This window comes from Ananas comosus, linkage group 19 (assembly GCF_001540865.1).
Source record: "Ananas comosus cultivar F153 linkage group 19, ASM154086v1, whole genome shotgun sequence".
Taxonomy (NCBI): Eukaryota; Viridiplantae; Streptophyta; class Magnoliopsida; order Poales; family Bromeliaceae; genus Ananas; species Ananas comosus.
The window spans coordinates 2,994,195-3,011,620 of NC_033639.1; the positions used below are offsets into that span (position 1 = coordinate 2,994,195).

At 44.7% G+C, this 17,426-nt stretch overlaps 1 protein-coding gene across 1 annotated transcript; it reads left to right on the top strand.

Annotated features, from left to right (window-relative positions):
• On the top strand, positions 6,573 to 8,167 carry LOC109725249 (E3 ubiquitin-protein ligase CIP8-like). The gene has a single exon (XM_020254358.1). The coding sequence runs from the start codon at positions 6,702 to 6,704 to the stop codon at positions 7,737 to 7,739; it is 1,038 nt and encodes a 345-aa protein (XP_020109947.1). The 5' UTR covers positions 6,573 to 6,701; the 3' UTR covers positions 7,740 to 8,167.

A 17,426-nucleotide genomic window follows, 5' to 3' on the forward strand; every position in this document is an offset into this window, starting at 1 on the left:
ACCTAAAAAGTTCGAATCCTGGAATTTCAGCTAAGTCCTGAGAGTTTTACTCTCGGGGACCGGTCCCTGCGGGGAGAGACCGGTCCCCCGGCATGGCAACCGGTCCCTGGCGGATGAGACCGGTCCCCGAGCGCGTTTTCGCGGGGAGAGACCGGTCCCATGCGGGGAGAGACCGGTTCCCGAGAGCAGGTTTTGCGGGATGGACCTGAGAGACCGGTCCCAAGCAGGGAGAGACCGGTCCCTCAGCCCGAAAACTGTCCAGTCAGGGTAGTGCACAGGTTGCATTGTTGAGGGGCCTAAGTGGATTTTGTTGCTTGAGAGGGCTTATAGGCCATTTGCTCTCCCTCTCACCCTCATTTCTCTCCCTCACACTCTCTCTACAATCTCTAGAAAGAGAAGAAGAAGGAGAAGAAGAAGGAGTAGAAGGAGAGCAAGCTTGGAGGCCTTGGAACATCTTCCTCTCCCTTGTTTCTCACCTTTGGTGGCTTTGAGTGTGTGGTTGGAGCTTTGTGGAGGATCAATCTTCGACCCTTGAGGATTTTGAGCTTGGTTTGGAGCAGGGAGGAGTTTGTTAAGTCGTGTGTGTTGGCAAATTTCGTGGATTGAGTCGGAGTCTTGAAGGTTTCGGAGCATATCGTCGAAGAACGAAGAATCGAAGACTTCGGAGAAGGCGGAGATAACTCACGACATGAATCACGATGCTCAGGTAAAGTCTTTGCTTCATGTTATGGTGATTCATACTTAGGTATCGGCATTAGAATCATTATTATCAATGTTTAGTTGATTAGAAAGTACTTCGGAACTCTGCGGAATCCGAAACAGTGCAATGTCTGAAAATTGCACTGTGTACCGGTATAGCCATTGCCCCCGTACCGATACAGCCATCGACTTTTGGCTTCGCAAATTTGTTCCGTCATTGTGTAACCGGTGACAGCCTTTCGTGTACCGGTACACAGTGTAAAATCGTGAAAACTTTCTAATCCGACTCCAATTGATTCTAAAATCTATAAATAAGATGTTGAGGTTCTCTAACACATGAAGCATCACGAGAATACATGTTTGAGAAACCCTAGAGGCTTGGATTTTATCTAAAACCTATTTTCTACATATTAGCCTCTTTTAGGTCAAATCGAGATATTGAAATTTTATATCTATATGTCGATTTGATCTCCGCTGCGCTTGGAGACCTGGTTTTCATTGATACTCTAAGCGAAGGATCACCATACACATGATGTTCTTCATGACGGCATCGTGGATTCGGCGTGATTGACGGCGGTTCATGGATTCAGATCGTGGGCTCGTGGATTCGAGTGGCGTTCGTGGATTCGGACGTGAGGGCGTGGACAACCCGGAGGATNTCATTGATACTCTAAGCGAAGGATCACCATACACATGATGTTCTTCATGACGGCATCGTGGATTCGGCGTGATTGACGGCGGTTCATGGATTCAGATCGTGGGCTCGTGGATTCGAGTGGCGTTCGTGGATTCGGACGTGAGGGCGTGGACAACCCGGAGGATTGTGCGAGATTCATAGGAGGTTAAGAGAGGTCGAGTCCGTAGAGTCGGTAATCACCTTGTAATCTTTTCTCCTAGTGAATTATTTTTTTCGCGTATTGGTCCCGTGGGTTTTTCTCCAAGTTGGAGTTTTCCCACGTAAATCTCGGTGTGCTTTTTATTTTTCGCATTTATTTTATTGCATTGGGATTTGTGGTTTTTGGCTATTACACCTATTCACCCCCCTCTAGGTGTTAGATACAATCTAGATAGATCCTTGGGCTCCTTAAAACTTTCAATTGGTATCAGAGCGGGATTTAGATAAATTGTTATCTGATGGCCGGAGGCGGAAACATTAATTAACCACCGCTCTTCGACAGCACAAATTATGCCTATTGGAAGGTTCGCATGAGAGCTTTTCTAATCACAATCGATGAGCGCGTTTGGCAATCAATAGAATTTGGATGGAAACATCCTATTGAAAAGGTCGAGAATGTTGAAACGCCAAAACTACGAAATAAGTGGACAAAAGATAAAAACGAGTCATCTTCGTTTAACGACAATGGCATAAACGCTTTATTTAATGCATTGTCTCAAACGGAGTTTACTCGTGTCTCGGCGTATGAAACCGCCAAGGAGATTTGGGATACTCTACAAGTTACGCATGAAGGAACGAGCTTAGTAAATGTCCAAAAATTGCAAATGCTAACAAGCAAGTTTGATTCAATTTTTATGGACGAAAATGAGACCTTTACCGAGTACTATACGCGTCTACAAAACGTTGTGAATACATGCGCTAACGTGGGAGAGAAAATCCCGGATGCTAAAGTTGTTAGAAAGATTCTTCGAACTCTTCCGGAACGCTTTCGAGCAAAGGTTGCCGCGATCGAAACGGTTAAGCATCCGGACGAGATGAAAGTCGAAGAGTTAGTAGGCGCTTTACAAACGTATGAGATGACTTTTCCTACTAATCAATCTTCTTCCAAGTCTTTTTCTAAAAGCACAGGGGTTGCACTCAAAGCAACAAAGAAAGAAGAAGACGACTCGGATTCCGACGGAGATGTTTCACTTGCCGACTTCGAACATCAACTTGCGCTCATCATGAAGAAGTTTCGCCGGAATTTCCGAAAGAGCAAATCGAATAAACCTTCAACTTCTAAGAAAAAATCTTTTTCTAAATCATCTTCATCTTCAAAGTCTAAGGATAAAAAACTTGCAAAGTCTTCAAAGGAAAAGGATGAATTTGAAGAAGAAATCCAATGTTACAAATGCAAAGGCTACGACCATATTGCTACGGATTGTCCTTCAAAGAAGACTTATAAGCAAAAGGCTTTGCAAGCAAAAACTTGGGATGACTCTTCTTCTAGTGAATCATCTTCAAGTGACGAAGAAAAGAGTGATCACATTGCTTTATTTACTAATACTTCTCTACCTTCGTCTAACATTGTTTGTTTATGTAACAATGTGAATCCTCGAAGTCCGAGGGTTGCACTTCGTCCAGGATCGACTAATGGTCGAATGGATAAGCTTTGGAAAAGCTTAGGATGCACGAGAATCGAGAAGTGCATTAGAATGGAGTCCGCGAGAGCAAATAATGCAAATAGCATTTTTGGGCTGAAGTTGCTCTCGGGGACCGGTCTCTGGAGGTGAGAGACCGGTCCCATCAGCCGCAGGCTGTGGGGTTGCTGATGCAACCGATCCCTGGCAGAGGAGGGACCGGTCCCAGCCTGCGACATCAGTGAGAAGAGCCGAAAATCGGCTAAGTCCCGAAAGTATAGCTCTCGGGAACCGGTCTCTCTGAGAGGAACCGGTCTCCCGAGGACCGGTCTCTCAGGGAGGGACCGGTTCCCGAACGCGTGTCCGCGGGGGAAGGCCCCGAGGACCGGTCCCAGGTCGGGGAGACCGGTCCCTCCGCGCGCGGGATGCCCAGAGAGGGCTGTGTAAGAGACGAAAAGTTGAGGGGCCTTTGGGGATATTGTTACAATATGTGAGAGGGTATTAGAGAGGGATATTTCTCTCTCTCTCTCACTCCCTCAGCCTCTTTCTCTCTCTCCCTCTCTCTGATCGTGCGAAGCAGGGAAAGAAGGAAAAAGGGAAAGAAAGAAAGGAGAGAAAGGAAAAGAGAGGAGAAAAAGAAGGAGAAGATGGAGGAGATGCAGGAGATCGTCGCCATCGTCATCCTCTTCGTCTTCTTCTTCTCCTTGGAGCTCTTGGAGAGGTGAGTTTCATGGCTTCTCATGGTGATTTCTTTGAGATGGGTTCTAAAACCCTAGAAATGGATTTAGTGGTACCCTAGCATGCTATTTAGATGATTTCACCCCAAATCATAGATCGATTTGGTGGATTTGGCAATAATGGCATCTAGGGCATCAAAGTGGGGTTTTTGTAAATAGATGAGATTGATCTCATTTGACCCCTTGTTAACCTAATTGGTAGGTAACGAAACACGTTGGCGAAGTCGGTTCGGCGATCCGACGAGCCGTCGCGAAGGTGTTGAAGAAACGGGCGCTCGGAGCTTCGTTTCCGCCTGGGAGGCCAAGGCGGCGTCCACAAATTGTGCGAGTGGGTCCCGAGCACCGTAGCGGCAAGGCGAAGGTCGCTGACACTCGAAACAGCGAAGCGGCGCGCTCTTGGGGAGCCACTGTGAGATCGGGCCCAAGCGGGTGCCGAGTGCCGCGGGAGGCCGATTGCAAGTGTCGACGAGCAATCGGAAAAGCTATCTAAGGTGGGTTGTGCTTACCGAAGCGACTAGGTCGCCCTTTATGTCTTAGCAATGTAATCACTTGTTGATGCATGTGCATGTAGACATGAGTAAAGTAAGAATGCATATTAGATAAGATGCATAGAGTAAATGTTAAGTAATGTAAAGAACGCATGCTAACAATAATGCATAAGATAGAAATGCTAAGTAGGATGCATGAGGCATGAAGATGCATAGAGTAAATGCTAAGTGAGAAGCATGAGGTAATAACTCTAGAGTGGATTGGACAACTAGGTTGTCAGATAGATCGAGTGGCATCTAACCTAGTGTTAGTGAACCTAGAGTCGAACAATCTAGGTGTGTGGCATTGAACCTAGTGATAGTAAACCTAGGTCGAACTAGTAAACCTAGAAATGGACATCTAGGCAAAGAGGACAAGAACCTAGCAAGTGTACCTAGGTTAAGTGACATGGACATAGAACCTAGAGTGTTGGAACCTAGGTTGATGAGTATAGTGGTATAGCCACTAGGATGAGATAGGTCGACAATATAGGGTTGGTTATGAACCCTCGACCTGTGGAAAGTGGATTCCGGAATCCCAGGACTTTTGATGTCCCTAGTACAAGCTAGGGCGTGTGTGCGACGACTTCGCCGCCGAGCTTGGTACTGTGGGTAGATTGGGCGTGACCACGTGGAGATCACCGCCCGGGGCTTGAGCCATTGCCGTGGCGTTTGTGCGACGTTTTCGCCGCCAGGATGGTTAAGCCATTGAGGATCAGGCCGCCAGAGCAGACTGATGCCATGCTGGGTAAGTACGATGCGGGTGCCTCCAGGTGGCTGAGTCTGACATGACCGTTGTTGGGTGTGGTGCGATCCGTTCGCCGCCAGACGGTATGTCATGTCTCGAGCCCACGCTGGGTAAGAGCAACGCGATCGCCACCAGATGGACAGGTCGTGCGACTCGAGCCGAGCTTAGCGTGTGCGACGACTTCGCCGCTAGGGGGCTGAGAGCGGTAGGCTGTTGAGCAGCCAGCGCGCGGGCTATCCGCGGATGATTGACTCGAAGCCGAGTCGGGTGGTTAGCTATGATAGGGCAGAGGAACCCTTATGAGCTAGAGATAAAGGCTTGAGCTAAGGTAAATAGAAACCTTAGAAGCTAGTGGTTTACTCTTTCTGTACCTGTTGTTGAGCCTTGGGTGGACAGAGGAGGCTCTGTCCGTTCGGCGTCTGTTTGACGCTCTCGAACCGGCCAAAAGGATCGGGCTCGGGGCGTGACACATTTACACAAATAGTGTAAATACTTATATAAATAGTACAACACATGAACCGGCTATACACATATTACATGATTTTTATTATATATTATTCAAAATTTAGTATAGAAATCATACAATATGTGTATAAAAGATTTATGTTGCACTATTTGCACAAATATTGCACTATTTAGAAGAGAATATTATACTATTTGGGAAAGAATGTTGCACTTTTTAATCTTATTAATTATACTTTATTTTTTATTTTGTCTTAAATGAGGATTCTCATCTCTCAAGAAAAAGTACATGCAATTATGACTTTGCAGTTATTTTTTTCAAAAAATTTGACACTTTATTTAATATATAATACAATTTAATTTTAAAAATGAAAGAGTGCAATATACCATCTAAATGATATAACATTCTCTCATTATAGTGTAACATTTACATAAATAGTAATAAATATTTGTATAAATAGTACAACATATGCATCGGCTATATATATATATTGCATGATTGTTATAATATATTGTATTATATTATTTTATTTATGCGTAATATACTATATTATTTATAATTTAATATAAAAATCATGCAATATGTATATAAACAATGTATATGTTGCACTATTTGCACAAATATTGCAATATTTGGAAGAGGATATTGCACTATTTAATGAGTATTACATTTTCTTTTTTTTATTATTATTTGGAGTTTTTTTATTTATATCTTAGATGAGAATTCTATTTTTCAAGAGAAAGATAGCTGAATAATGACTTGCAAAGTTGTATTTTTTAAAGACATTTAATGTATTTTTTTGTATTTCGAAGAGGAATAATTTGGTCATGTTTTTAAAAATTTGGACCGAATTTACAAAATCCAAAAAAACAGCTTATTTTTGCAAATTCTCAAAATTAGTAAATTTTTTATGCAAATTGGCGTAAACCCAATTGAGATTAGGTTAAAACAAACAAACAAAAAAAACAAAAAAAATAGCAGTTGGAAGTTGATTGTAGATTGAAGAGGAAAGTGGGAAAAACCTGGAATTATTGGGAACCAACAGTAAATAGGTCTTAGCACTCGGGCTCTACTCTGATTGGATCAGTAGTTAACTAGTTGCGTTGTGACGGGCCAACCTAAACTCGCACTAGCAATCAAAGACTGAATTGGCATGTCCATCCTCCTCTACTCGCGCCCTTTCGTCCTCCGCCCACCCGCAATCGTCCTTCTGCTCTCTCTCTCTCTCTCTCATGGCTGAGGTCGCCGACCTCTTCTTTCTCCCCTTTGATGAGATCTACGGCGAGGAACAAGTCGACGATCAAGATTACTACTACCACAACGAAACCTTAGATCTCGTCGCTCTCGATTCCTCCGCCTTCCCCGTCCTCGACTCCGCCGACGACATGGGATCCGACTACCTCGGCATCGGCCTAGGGTTAGGCGGGTTTGCTTACGAAGCCCGCCGCTCTTTCGCCCCTCCCGCCTCCCTGCGCGAGCCCCTCGATCCCTGCGCGGGCGAGGGCGAGGGGCTGCGGGTGGTCGTCGGATTCGATTCGGATTCGGATTCGGTCGTCAGCTTGAACGCCGGCGGTCCAGAGTCGCCGCTGTGCTGGAACAGCCTCCGGATCGACGAGGAACGGGCTACCGACCGCGCGGAGGAACTGGATTGGGAGGAGGTCGATGGCGGGCATGCCTATGATAGGGAGGTGGAGGTCCTCAGCATGCTGGTCGGATCGGCGGAAGAGGACGGGTCCACGCGGAGAGGAGAATCGGATGACGACGACGGCCACAGCCACGATGATCTTGATGCGGGTCGGAGCATCGACTGGGAGGTTCTTCTTGCAGTGGACGCCTCCGGACGGAACCCTGCACAACAAGTTTTCGAAGAGGACGAGGACGAGGATCTTCTGAATACTTCGGAGTACGAGATCTTGACCGGGCAGCTTGCGGGATACTACGACCGCTCAGGCAGGATGGGCAGCCCGCCGGCGGCGAGGTCGGTGGTGGAGAGCCTCCCGGTGGTCGTCCTGACTGGGGAAGATAGCCTTGTCTGTGCGGTCTGCAAGGATGAGATGTCCTTGCAGGAGCACGTCGCGCGGCTGCCGTGCTCGCATGATTACCATCGCCAGTGCATCCTTCCATGGCTCGCCATCCGGAACACGTGCCCTGTCTGCCGCTATGAGTTACCCACCGACGATCCGGAGTACGAGAATTGGAGGGCTCGCAGGGGGGCGGGACTGGAGACGGCAAGGGACGGGTATGACTTGGAATCATTTTCTGCGATTTAGGGTTCGTAGGGGGAGTAAAGTTCCCCTTCTTTGAATGGCAATGGCTGATGCTGGTGATCCCTGATGTTGTTGCTGATGCAATCGTCCCAGCGTGGGAAAAGAGAAAAAAGGAAAAAAAAAAAAGAAAGAAAATTGAAGAAAAAGAAAAAAGAAAAGAAAAGTAGTTGCGCTGTTTTCCTATTATTGCGTAGAAAGGTTTTGTTGTGGTTATTTTGGCATATAGATTGTTTGATGACGGAAACATGTTTAATGGCTTTGTATATTTACCTTGTCTTCAATAAATGTACATAGCAATTAACTTCATCGTTCCTCGTGCACGTACTGGTAGCTGAACTTTGTTTGACGGCTATTTGAGTTCCAGCTTGCATTCTTGGAAAGCTAATTGTCACATGATTGTTTCTTTTCATAAATGATTCAAGTTTAGATTACTGGAGAGCTCTTTTGTTTGCACAATTCTTAGGGTTTTAATCTTTCGTGAATGCCTATTGTTAATTGCTGGAGGAAACCAATTGGATCAAGCATAGTAATTGACGACAAGTGAGAATAAAAACTGACATTCTGTTATTTGTACATGCTTGGTTATGCCATGTATTGGAGGCTTGCCTTTTGTTTTGCTTGATTACCTGTGCAGGCTTTGATATTACTTGATTTTGTGCTTGCAAATAGTTCTTCGGATAGGTGAACTCCGCCGTATTCTGGAGTAGAATGTATTACAAATCTCCGTGCGGGCTTTTCCTCTAATTGCTCTCTTTATGTGGCTTAGTCCATTCTGCAGTCCAATCCATTTATTTAGCTATTATAATTGATAGCCTCCTTTTATTTCCGTAATACTATGAATTTCTCAGTTACTTGTATTTTTCCCATGTACAATTGCATCTAGATATAAACCGATTCAACTATATCTTGCATTATCTCAGCTTATTACCTGCTCACCGCTAACACCAGGGAAAACAAAACAAGCTTATTTATTATCAATCACTTGTTTTCCAAAGAATTAAATGAAATTTTACTGGCCTTGCCTGATGCACTTGACTTTATTGTCATAGCTCTAGCCTTTTCTTAATGCAGCTGTTTGCCAATTAAAAGGTTTTTTTCCTCTTGGTTGGTTTCTATTAACAACTGTCTATAACGAATTAATTGCTCTGTTATGCCTTGTAAGTTCATTCGATGTTGTAAACTGTGAGCTGGGTCGCTCCACTCCTCTAGTGCTTGGTTTTTACACTTCTAGATTTTGAGGTTTCACAATTACCCTTGTTTCATTTCCACCGATACATGATTAATGGAGGTCTTTGAGTAGGATTTGCATGGTGCCCTTTGGCATCTCGCCGTAAGATTCATGACTAGATGTAGTTAAAACAGGTCTGAACTATTGGTTCAACCACTAAACAATTGAACCTGCCACTTTATTTTATACCCAAGGTTTACTATCAGATGATTTAAATCCATGTTTAGCGCTTCAGTTTCTAGGGTTTTGGAGCTCTCTCCTGTATGTCCTTCTATTTCGGCTGCTCCATGACCTAATGCTTAACATCTCTGACTGTAAGACACCTAAAACTCAAAACTTCTCAGCATCATTGGATTGCCAGAGTCCAGTTGACAGTTGTTTGTTTTGGCACACAGTGTACAACACAACCAGTCAAAAAGCCTTACACCTCCACCTTTCTAATTGTTGTTCATTTTTTTTTTTTTTCCTTTTCCTTTCTCTTTTCTTTTTTCTTGTATTTGTTTATATTTTCAATTTTCTTTTCCTATCGTCTATGTTGCACCAACATTGGCAGGGGATATAGATACATCATGATGTAGATAAGACGAAGCGGCAAATTCTGAAAGTTTGGGATACAATATGTGGGTTTACAGTAATAAAAAAAAATCATTTTTAGTACATATGTTATTATTATATATGATAGTACGTTAAAAGAAGTTTAGAATCGATTAACGTAAAGCAATAAACTGACTACCTTGTGCAAAGATATTGACATTTTCAACTTCTGTTCATCAAGAAACAGCAAACCTTAATCCTTAGTTTTTTATCAGCCATGAATTCATGGTCAAGTGGGTCATGGCAATGCAAAAGTGTTATAATTATTTTAATAAGTCCTTGCATGTATCCATGGCCACTTAGTGCCCGCCATGAACCCTCCGGTTGCCTGATCATCACCCCTCGCTCTCCAGACCGTGCTAAAGGTTGCACATTCACATGCCGTCCCGAAGAGGAGAATGTCATTGCCGTCAGCAGGGGCTGACTATCGCCCAAGGGACAATCATACTTCGTGTGGTCCGATTGCCCACATCGAACACATCTTCCCTCTCGCAGCGCACACCGCCGCGCCTGGTGGGATCCACCACAAATCACACATCCCAAAGAAGATTAGGTAGAAGACAACTTTGGGGTTCAAGATTGCGATTGCAACTAACTCGGGGGTCGCCTGGAGCCTAATTGACCACCCAAATTGTTCCCCAGTCGCATTGCTCTCGTCTCTTGCTCATAAGAGTCGCGCTCCTCTCGCGCGGATGCATTGCCTTGCTCCACCCACAAGGCCCGATCCAAGACCTCGGCAAAAATTTGCAACTTAAACGAATGCACAACTTTGAAAATTTCCGGCCAAAATTCCCGTACAAGACAATCGGTCTTGTCCTTGTCATCCCACACCACATACGGAACACAGTTCACAATACGGGAGAATTCCCGTTCATACTCTCTAATCGAGCGGTCTCCATGCCGCAGCTTCCTGAACCTCTCCTAAAGCTTTCTTTTCTCACTGCCTGGGAAATATGCGGAAAATACCAATCCTCGAAACTCATCCCCAAGTCACAGGAGGGAGACTAGGCGATCGATTCCGCTTAACGCCTTTCCACCATACCTTCGCTGACTTTTCCAAGCAATGTACGGCTAGGTGTACCTTGTCTCGTTTCAGGGTATACAAATCCTCAAAGAGAGTTTCCATGGAGTCGATCCACATTTCCACGACCCACGGATCCACAGTGTAAGGTATCGGACTTCTAAAATCATGAAGTTACGGTGTACATTTGGTTGGAAGACCATTTGAAAGGTTCTGGTGAAGTTCGGTGAAGTTCGGGAGCATTCTGGCGTTTCGGTGCGCGTAGGCGCTAAAACGGAACCCGGAAGGCTAAGTGGGCCGTGAGTTAAATCCGGCATTAGCGTGGATGAAAAGATGATGAAAACATGCTCGAAAACATGTTTGAAGAGTCTCGGTTCGATTTGAAACGAATCGGAGGTCAAACGAGCGAAAACGGACGAAAACGGGCGAAAATGCTAAAAATTTGGCTAAGTCCTTGAGGCTGAGTTCTGGACCTTCGGGGACCGGTCTCTCAGCCAAGGACCGGTCTCTCAGGGACCGGTCTCTCACCGCAAGGACCGGTCCCCGAGCGCGAAAATGGCCCAGTTCGGGCTGTTGCAAGAGAGGCTTTGTTGAGGGGTTTTTATGCAATTTTGCACTAATGAGAGGCTATAGAAGTGGGTTTTCACTCTCTCTTCTCATTCTCTCAACCCTAACACCTCAAAACACCTCTCTCTCTCTCTCTAAACGTGAAGAAGAAAGAGGAGAAGAGAAGGAAGGAAAAAGGAGGAAAAAGGAGAGGAGAAGAAGGGGATCCTCACCACCATCATCATCTTCTTCTTCCTCTCACCATTAGAGCAAGCTTAGCAAGGTAAGCTTCAAACCCTACCATGGTAGATTTCTAGAGTTTGATCCTAATGCTTTAGAAATGGGTTTAATAGCCTTTCTAGATGCTAATTAGTTGGATTATGCTTAGATCCAAGGGTTTAATGGTGGATTTTTGCATAGTAGCAAATCTAGGGCTCCAAATGCTATTTTTGCAAATAGATGGGTTTGATCTAAATTGGTTGTATATAAACCTAATTGATAGGTCACTGAACGCGTTGGAAGCGACGGTTTGGCAATCCGTCAAGCCGCTACAAAGATATTGAGGATCGAAGCCGTTAAGGTACAGATTGCCGCAGCTTGCAGCGAAAGCTTACAAAAATCATGGAAATGGAATCGTAGCATTGTGGTGTCGGGGAATAAACTCCAGAACAGACGGATCACGGATAGGAGGTCATTTGGCAGTCGCGCGTGAGTTGGGTCGAGCCGTGCGGCGTGCGCCGCAGGAGGCCGATTGCGAGTGACGACGAGCAATCGGAACGCTATAAAAGGTGGGTGGTGTCCATCCCGAAGCAATCGGGCTCCCTTTTATGTCTAAGTTTATATTGATCAAATTGCATATTGACATATTGACATCTTGCATTATAGGGTGATAAATGATAGTTTGGTCCTATACCTTGCATGTTCTTTGGTAGAATAATGTATTTGGCTTAGTACTTATATCTAGCATGCTTGAGGTTTATATATGTGATGTGGAACCCTATAATGAGATGATAAGTGTGGATTGGAATTTAGTAATACGTAATTGACTATTGCCATTGAAAACCTTGTAAAGGAGAAGTGCATCTAGCTTTAGTAACACAAAAGTAACGAGTGCATATGTGAGTCGTATGTATAACACTATGGGACTATTATGAAGTTGTGACCCTAAGGCAGACAGGTTATCCTCTGACTTAGAGATGGATCATGCTCACGGTCTGTTTTAATCTTGTGATGGAAGCCCACACAAGTATGCGCTCCGGATGTTGGTCACGCAAGGGATTGCCTATTTGGCCCGCCAGACGGTCTCGGTCCGTAGTATGAGTTAATTCTCGCTACGTGTCGAGAATGGTAGTGAGCTGTAGGCGAGCCTTTCGGTAAGCGCAATGAGATTAATGAACAAGTAAATGAGGTTAATGAACGATGAATAGCTTCACCTTTGGACATGATAACAGGTTAGTTGCTTACTATTCATTGGACTGCATTCACATAACTATGATTGGCATAGAGAGTAGTTTTACTTCTCTGTCATTTACGGCTTTCTTTATCTATCTATCTATCGATTATCTACTTGTGCCCGACTTAAGACCTAGTGGGGAGATCGGCGGAGTCGGCGGCCGAACCCACTGGGAACTAAGGAAGTTAGTTCTCACCCATTTTACTAAGGGCCGAGTGCGAGTTCACACGGCGAGGATCGCGTAGGGCTTAGCGCCCTAGTTGCATTAGTCTATCTTTCCTATTCTGCATTAGAGTTACTTTTTATATACATTGAGAGTAGATGATGTAATAGGTGGTGAGCTATTTTGGAATGTAAGCTAATGTTTATATTTTGGAAGATGTAAGCTTTATACTATGTTTTGGAAGTTCAATGTATAATCAAATTGTATTATAAAGGCTGAATGAATGTAATAGATAGATGCTCTCTCTTTATCATTACTTGTATGTTCTATACTTGTATCTTGCTCTTGGTCGTTTTGCACTGATTGTGCTCTCGTTGTAGTTATCGATTGTGTATGTATTCAAGTTATTTTCCTGGGAACTTGTTGTACACAATCTCGTTGTTAGCCTTGGGCGGACAGGGGAGGTGCTGTCCGTCCGGCGTCTGTTCGACGCGCCCGGGCCGAGCCAAATTGGTAGCGGTCGCGGGGCGTGACACACAGTCTCTCCGTCAAAGGTAGGCGGACTAAATTTCTTGTAAGTCATGAGAGTTGCCAAAGCTCGCTCCCTCTTCGCCTCCATTCTAATACAACCAAGGGCCGGATCGACGGAACCCACTGCGATTCCTGACGGTACACGGCGCGCTGCCACAGGCGCTGCCGCTGCAGCCACCCTCTCGGTCGCATCAGGTGAACCGACTGGAGGCACCAACGGCTCCTGTCCCGCTAGAGCCGCTTCAGCCTGTCGTGCCAACAACTCATGGAGCTCCTTAATCTGCTCCTCCTGTCGCTGCACTACGCCCATGAGCGCATCCAGCTGCTCACGGAGCACCGGGTCTCCACCAGCTCCGAACTGTTCAGGGACTCCACTTGGCCCTCCCCGCGTCGATCTCATGGAAGATCGCCTACGCGGCGCCATCGTTTCCTGAAACACGACAACCCGATCAATCCTCGACCTTCTGGGTCAGGTACAAGCGATTAACACAAACATAGACTCAAATCAGGCGAAAGTCACGCATGGGCGTCTATTCTCATCACTCGGCTTCATATTGTGTGCACCCAACATGAACACTCTCAGTTGAGAATAAACCTCACCTTGAATCTACCTCTAACATCCATTTTAGAGGTTTACAACACAACCCAATCCATTAACCTTTCGCCGCAAGTCACAAGTTCTCGTCTCTCATGAGCCTTAACCTCTATAGTTTACTATCCTAGGGTCTCCTAAGTCCGTCTAAATCATTTATATATATATTTTTTTTATGCTCTGATACCACATTATCTGTCACGCCCCGACACCCGCCTATTTGGTCGGATTCGAGGACGCCGACAGACTGCCGAACGGACAGAGTCTTCCCTGTACGTTCTAGGCGTCGCAAACAATACAGTACAAGTGGTTCCAAAAAGGAACAGTATTTATACAACGATTGCATAAGGAAGTATCAACAACATAGAACAACTATGCTATTACAAGCATTCACATACGTACATTTTACATCTTACATTTTTTCCGATTAGCTTCCAAATACATTCAACATTATAACAACTTATTACAATTTGGTTCTTTCATTTCCTTTCCACCCCTAAGCTAGACCAACTCAGAGTACTGCTATCTCTGGTCACAGTGGTAGGGCGCTATCTACGGAGCTACGCCCTTTCCTCGCGCCGCCGCGCCGCTCACGTGCGGACCTGAAAACTCCGAAACAACGTGGGGTGAGAACTATGTCTATAGTTCCCAGTGGGTACGACCACCCAAGAAAAAAGCTCGACTCGCCAGGCCCAAAGGAGGCAACCAAGCAAGTTAGTTCAACAGATAGATATCAACATATATAATCCTGCAACTAATTGCTATCATATTTTTGCCTTACAAATGCAATAATGCAAATCATGCAACAGTATAAGTAAATTTTCTGATTCTACTATCATCTAGCTATCCATAGCTCATCAAATTAGCTTCTAAGGTTTTCTCTACCTTAGATTCATGCCATTTGCCAATTGCTCCTAAGGTTTCTTTTATCTTAGCCAAGCTAACCATCCGACTCGGTCTCAAGTCAATCACCAGCGGAATACCGCTCATATCCAGGCCTGAGGAGAGGAACATGCCGTGCACCTCGGCCTACAATCCACAAACCACATCGCCCAAAGGGTCGCGAAGAACCGCATACACCCGTGGTCAAGGATCTTTCCGGTGGGAGGGGAATATGCCACACGCACCCGCGTGTAAGAAAATTATGTGTACGGAGCGGAAGAAAATAACACAATTAAAATTTTTCTTAAAAACCCAACTCTAGATTCATAGTCTCATGTCCAACCTATGTTCACGACACTAGGTTCAATGACGTTTCCACCTAGGTTTACCCAACTCTAGGTTTAATGTCCTTTCCAACCGACCTATGTTCAATAACACTAGGTTCACTGTCCAACCTATGTTTAATAACACTAGGTTCAAAGTTCAACCATGCCACTCGTTATCCTAGTTGTCCATACCTAGGAATTCATAGTCTCATGCCACACTTGTCAAGTTCTCTAATCAACCTAGATTTCATCGACCCAAGTTTACATTCATATAAATCTAGCATATTATCACAATATATCAACATGCACATGTCCTCTAGCATCTCATACACATGCCTATATCATTATCCAATAGTAGTCTACACATAACTTAGCATCTATCTCATGCATTCATAATTATAATTAAACTACTATTATATGCATCAATGATAAAATCATACTTCACTTTGACATGGAAGCGACCTAGTCACTTCGGTGAAGCACAACCCATCTAGTAACGCTCTCCGATTGCTTGTCGACACTTGCAATCGGCCTCCCGCGACACACGTTATCCGGTTTGGCTCAAACTCACAATCGATCACCGAACACTCACCAATCCGTAACCTAGAGTTGTCAGGGACACATCTCTAACCTTCAATTAGAGAATCATGGGATTAATTTACATCAAAACCCTTTGTCACGCCCCGACACCCACCTATTTGGTCGGATTCGGGGATGCCGACAGACAGAGTCTCCCCCGTACGTTCTAGGCATCGCAAACAATACAGTACAAGTGGTTCCAAACATGAACAATATTCATACAACGATTGCATAAGGAAGTATTAACAATATAAAACAACTATACTATTACAAGCATTCACATACATACATTTTACATATTACATTTTTTCCGATTAGCTTCCAAATACATTCAACATTATAACAACTTATTACAATTTGGTTCTTTCATTTCCTTTCCACCCCTAAGCTAGACCAACTCAGGGTACTGCTATCTCTTGTCACAGTGGTAAGGCGCTATCTACTGAGTTACGCCCTTTCCTCACGCCGCCGCGCCGCTCATGTGCGGTCCTAAAAACCCCGAAACAACGTAGGGTGAGAACTATGTCCATAGTTCTCAATAGATACGGCCACCCAAGGGAAAAACTCGACCCGCTAGGTCCAAAGGAGGCAACCGAGCAAGTTAGTTCAACAGATAGATATCAACATATATAATCCTGCAACTAATTGCTATCATGCTTTTGCCTCACAAATGCAATAATGCAAATCATGCAACAGTATAAGTAAATCTTCTGATTCTACTATCATCTAGCTATCCATAGCTCATCAAACTAGCTTCTAAGGTTTCCTCTATCTTAGATATCATATCCAGGCCTGAGGACAGGAACATGCCGTGCACCTCGGCCTACAAACCACAAACCACATCGCCCAACGGGTCGCGAAGAACCACGTACACTCGTGGTCAGGGATCTTTCCAGTGGGAGGGGAATATGCCACACGCACCCACGGCCCAAAACCCCTGATAGAGATGGGAATATGCCACACGCACCCTAGCGATCAAAGATTCTTCCGGTGGGAGGGGAATATGCTGCACGCACCCGCTGCCAAGAATCTTCCATATCGTATCCCCGAAGTTCTTCCGGTGGGAAGGGAATATGCCACACGCACCCGCGGCCAAGAACTATCGAGTTCACAAGTCCTGCGATTCCGGAATCCACTTTCCAAGTCTCAAGGATAGTCACATACCCTATACTGTCGACCTATCTAGATTCGATCCATGAACATCCTAGTGGTCCTATTATCACTGGTAGTGAGATATGATGCGATCTCCATCTACATCATCATCGAAACTCTTTTCGATGGCTCAAACTCTTTTGATTCAATCCTTATAGAATAATTAAATTATCTATAATTATTTCTATTGATTCCCACAATCCACCAGTGACGCCTAGCAGCATGTAGTGGCAATCCAGTCAGAAGTGAATATCGGACTGAACCTCTAGGTGCAGTTACCCTACAGTACAATCCTTCTATCGCATAGTTCCAATTGAGTGGAGGTCATGGAATATTCGTCAAACCCCATCACCCGTCATATGATAAATTTGATAAGACAGAAGCTCTTATGGTTACTCTTGGAAACCTCTTTCCATACACCATATTACCCCGGCCGAGGATTTTTGAGCTTTGCCTTACAAATAGCATAGAACTAATTATCTCTCTACCGAGAGCGATAGATCCCCTATAAACACACACCCATTCCTGATATGAACCGACTGCAGTCAACATATACTACTAAGACTCATGGCTAGGATCAGAGTTTGTTGTATAGTCAAACTACAGTAGCCTCACATTGAATG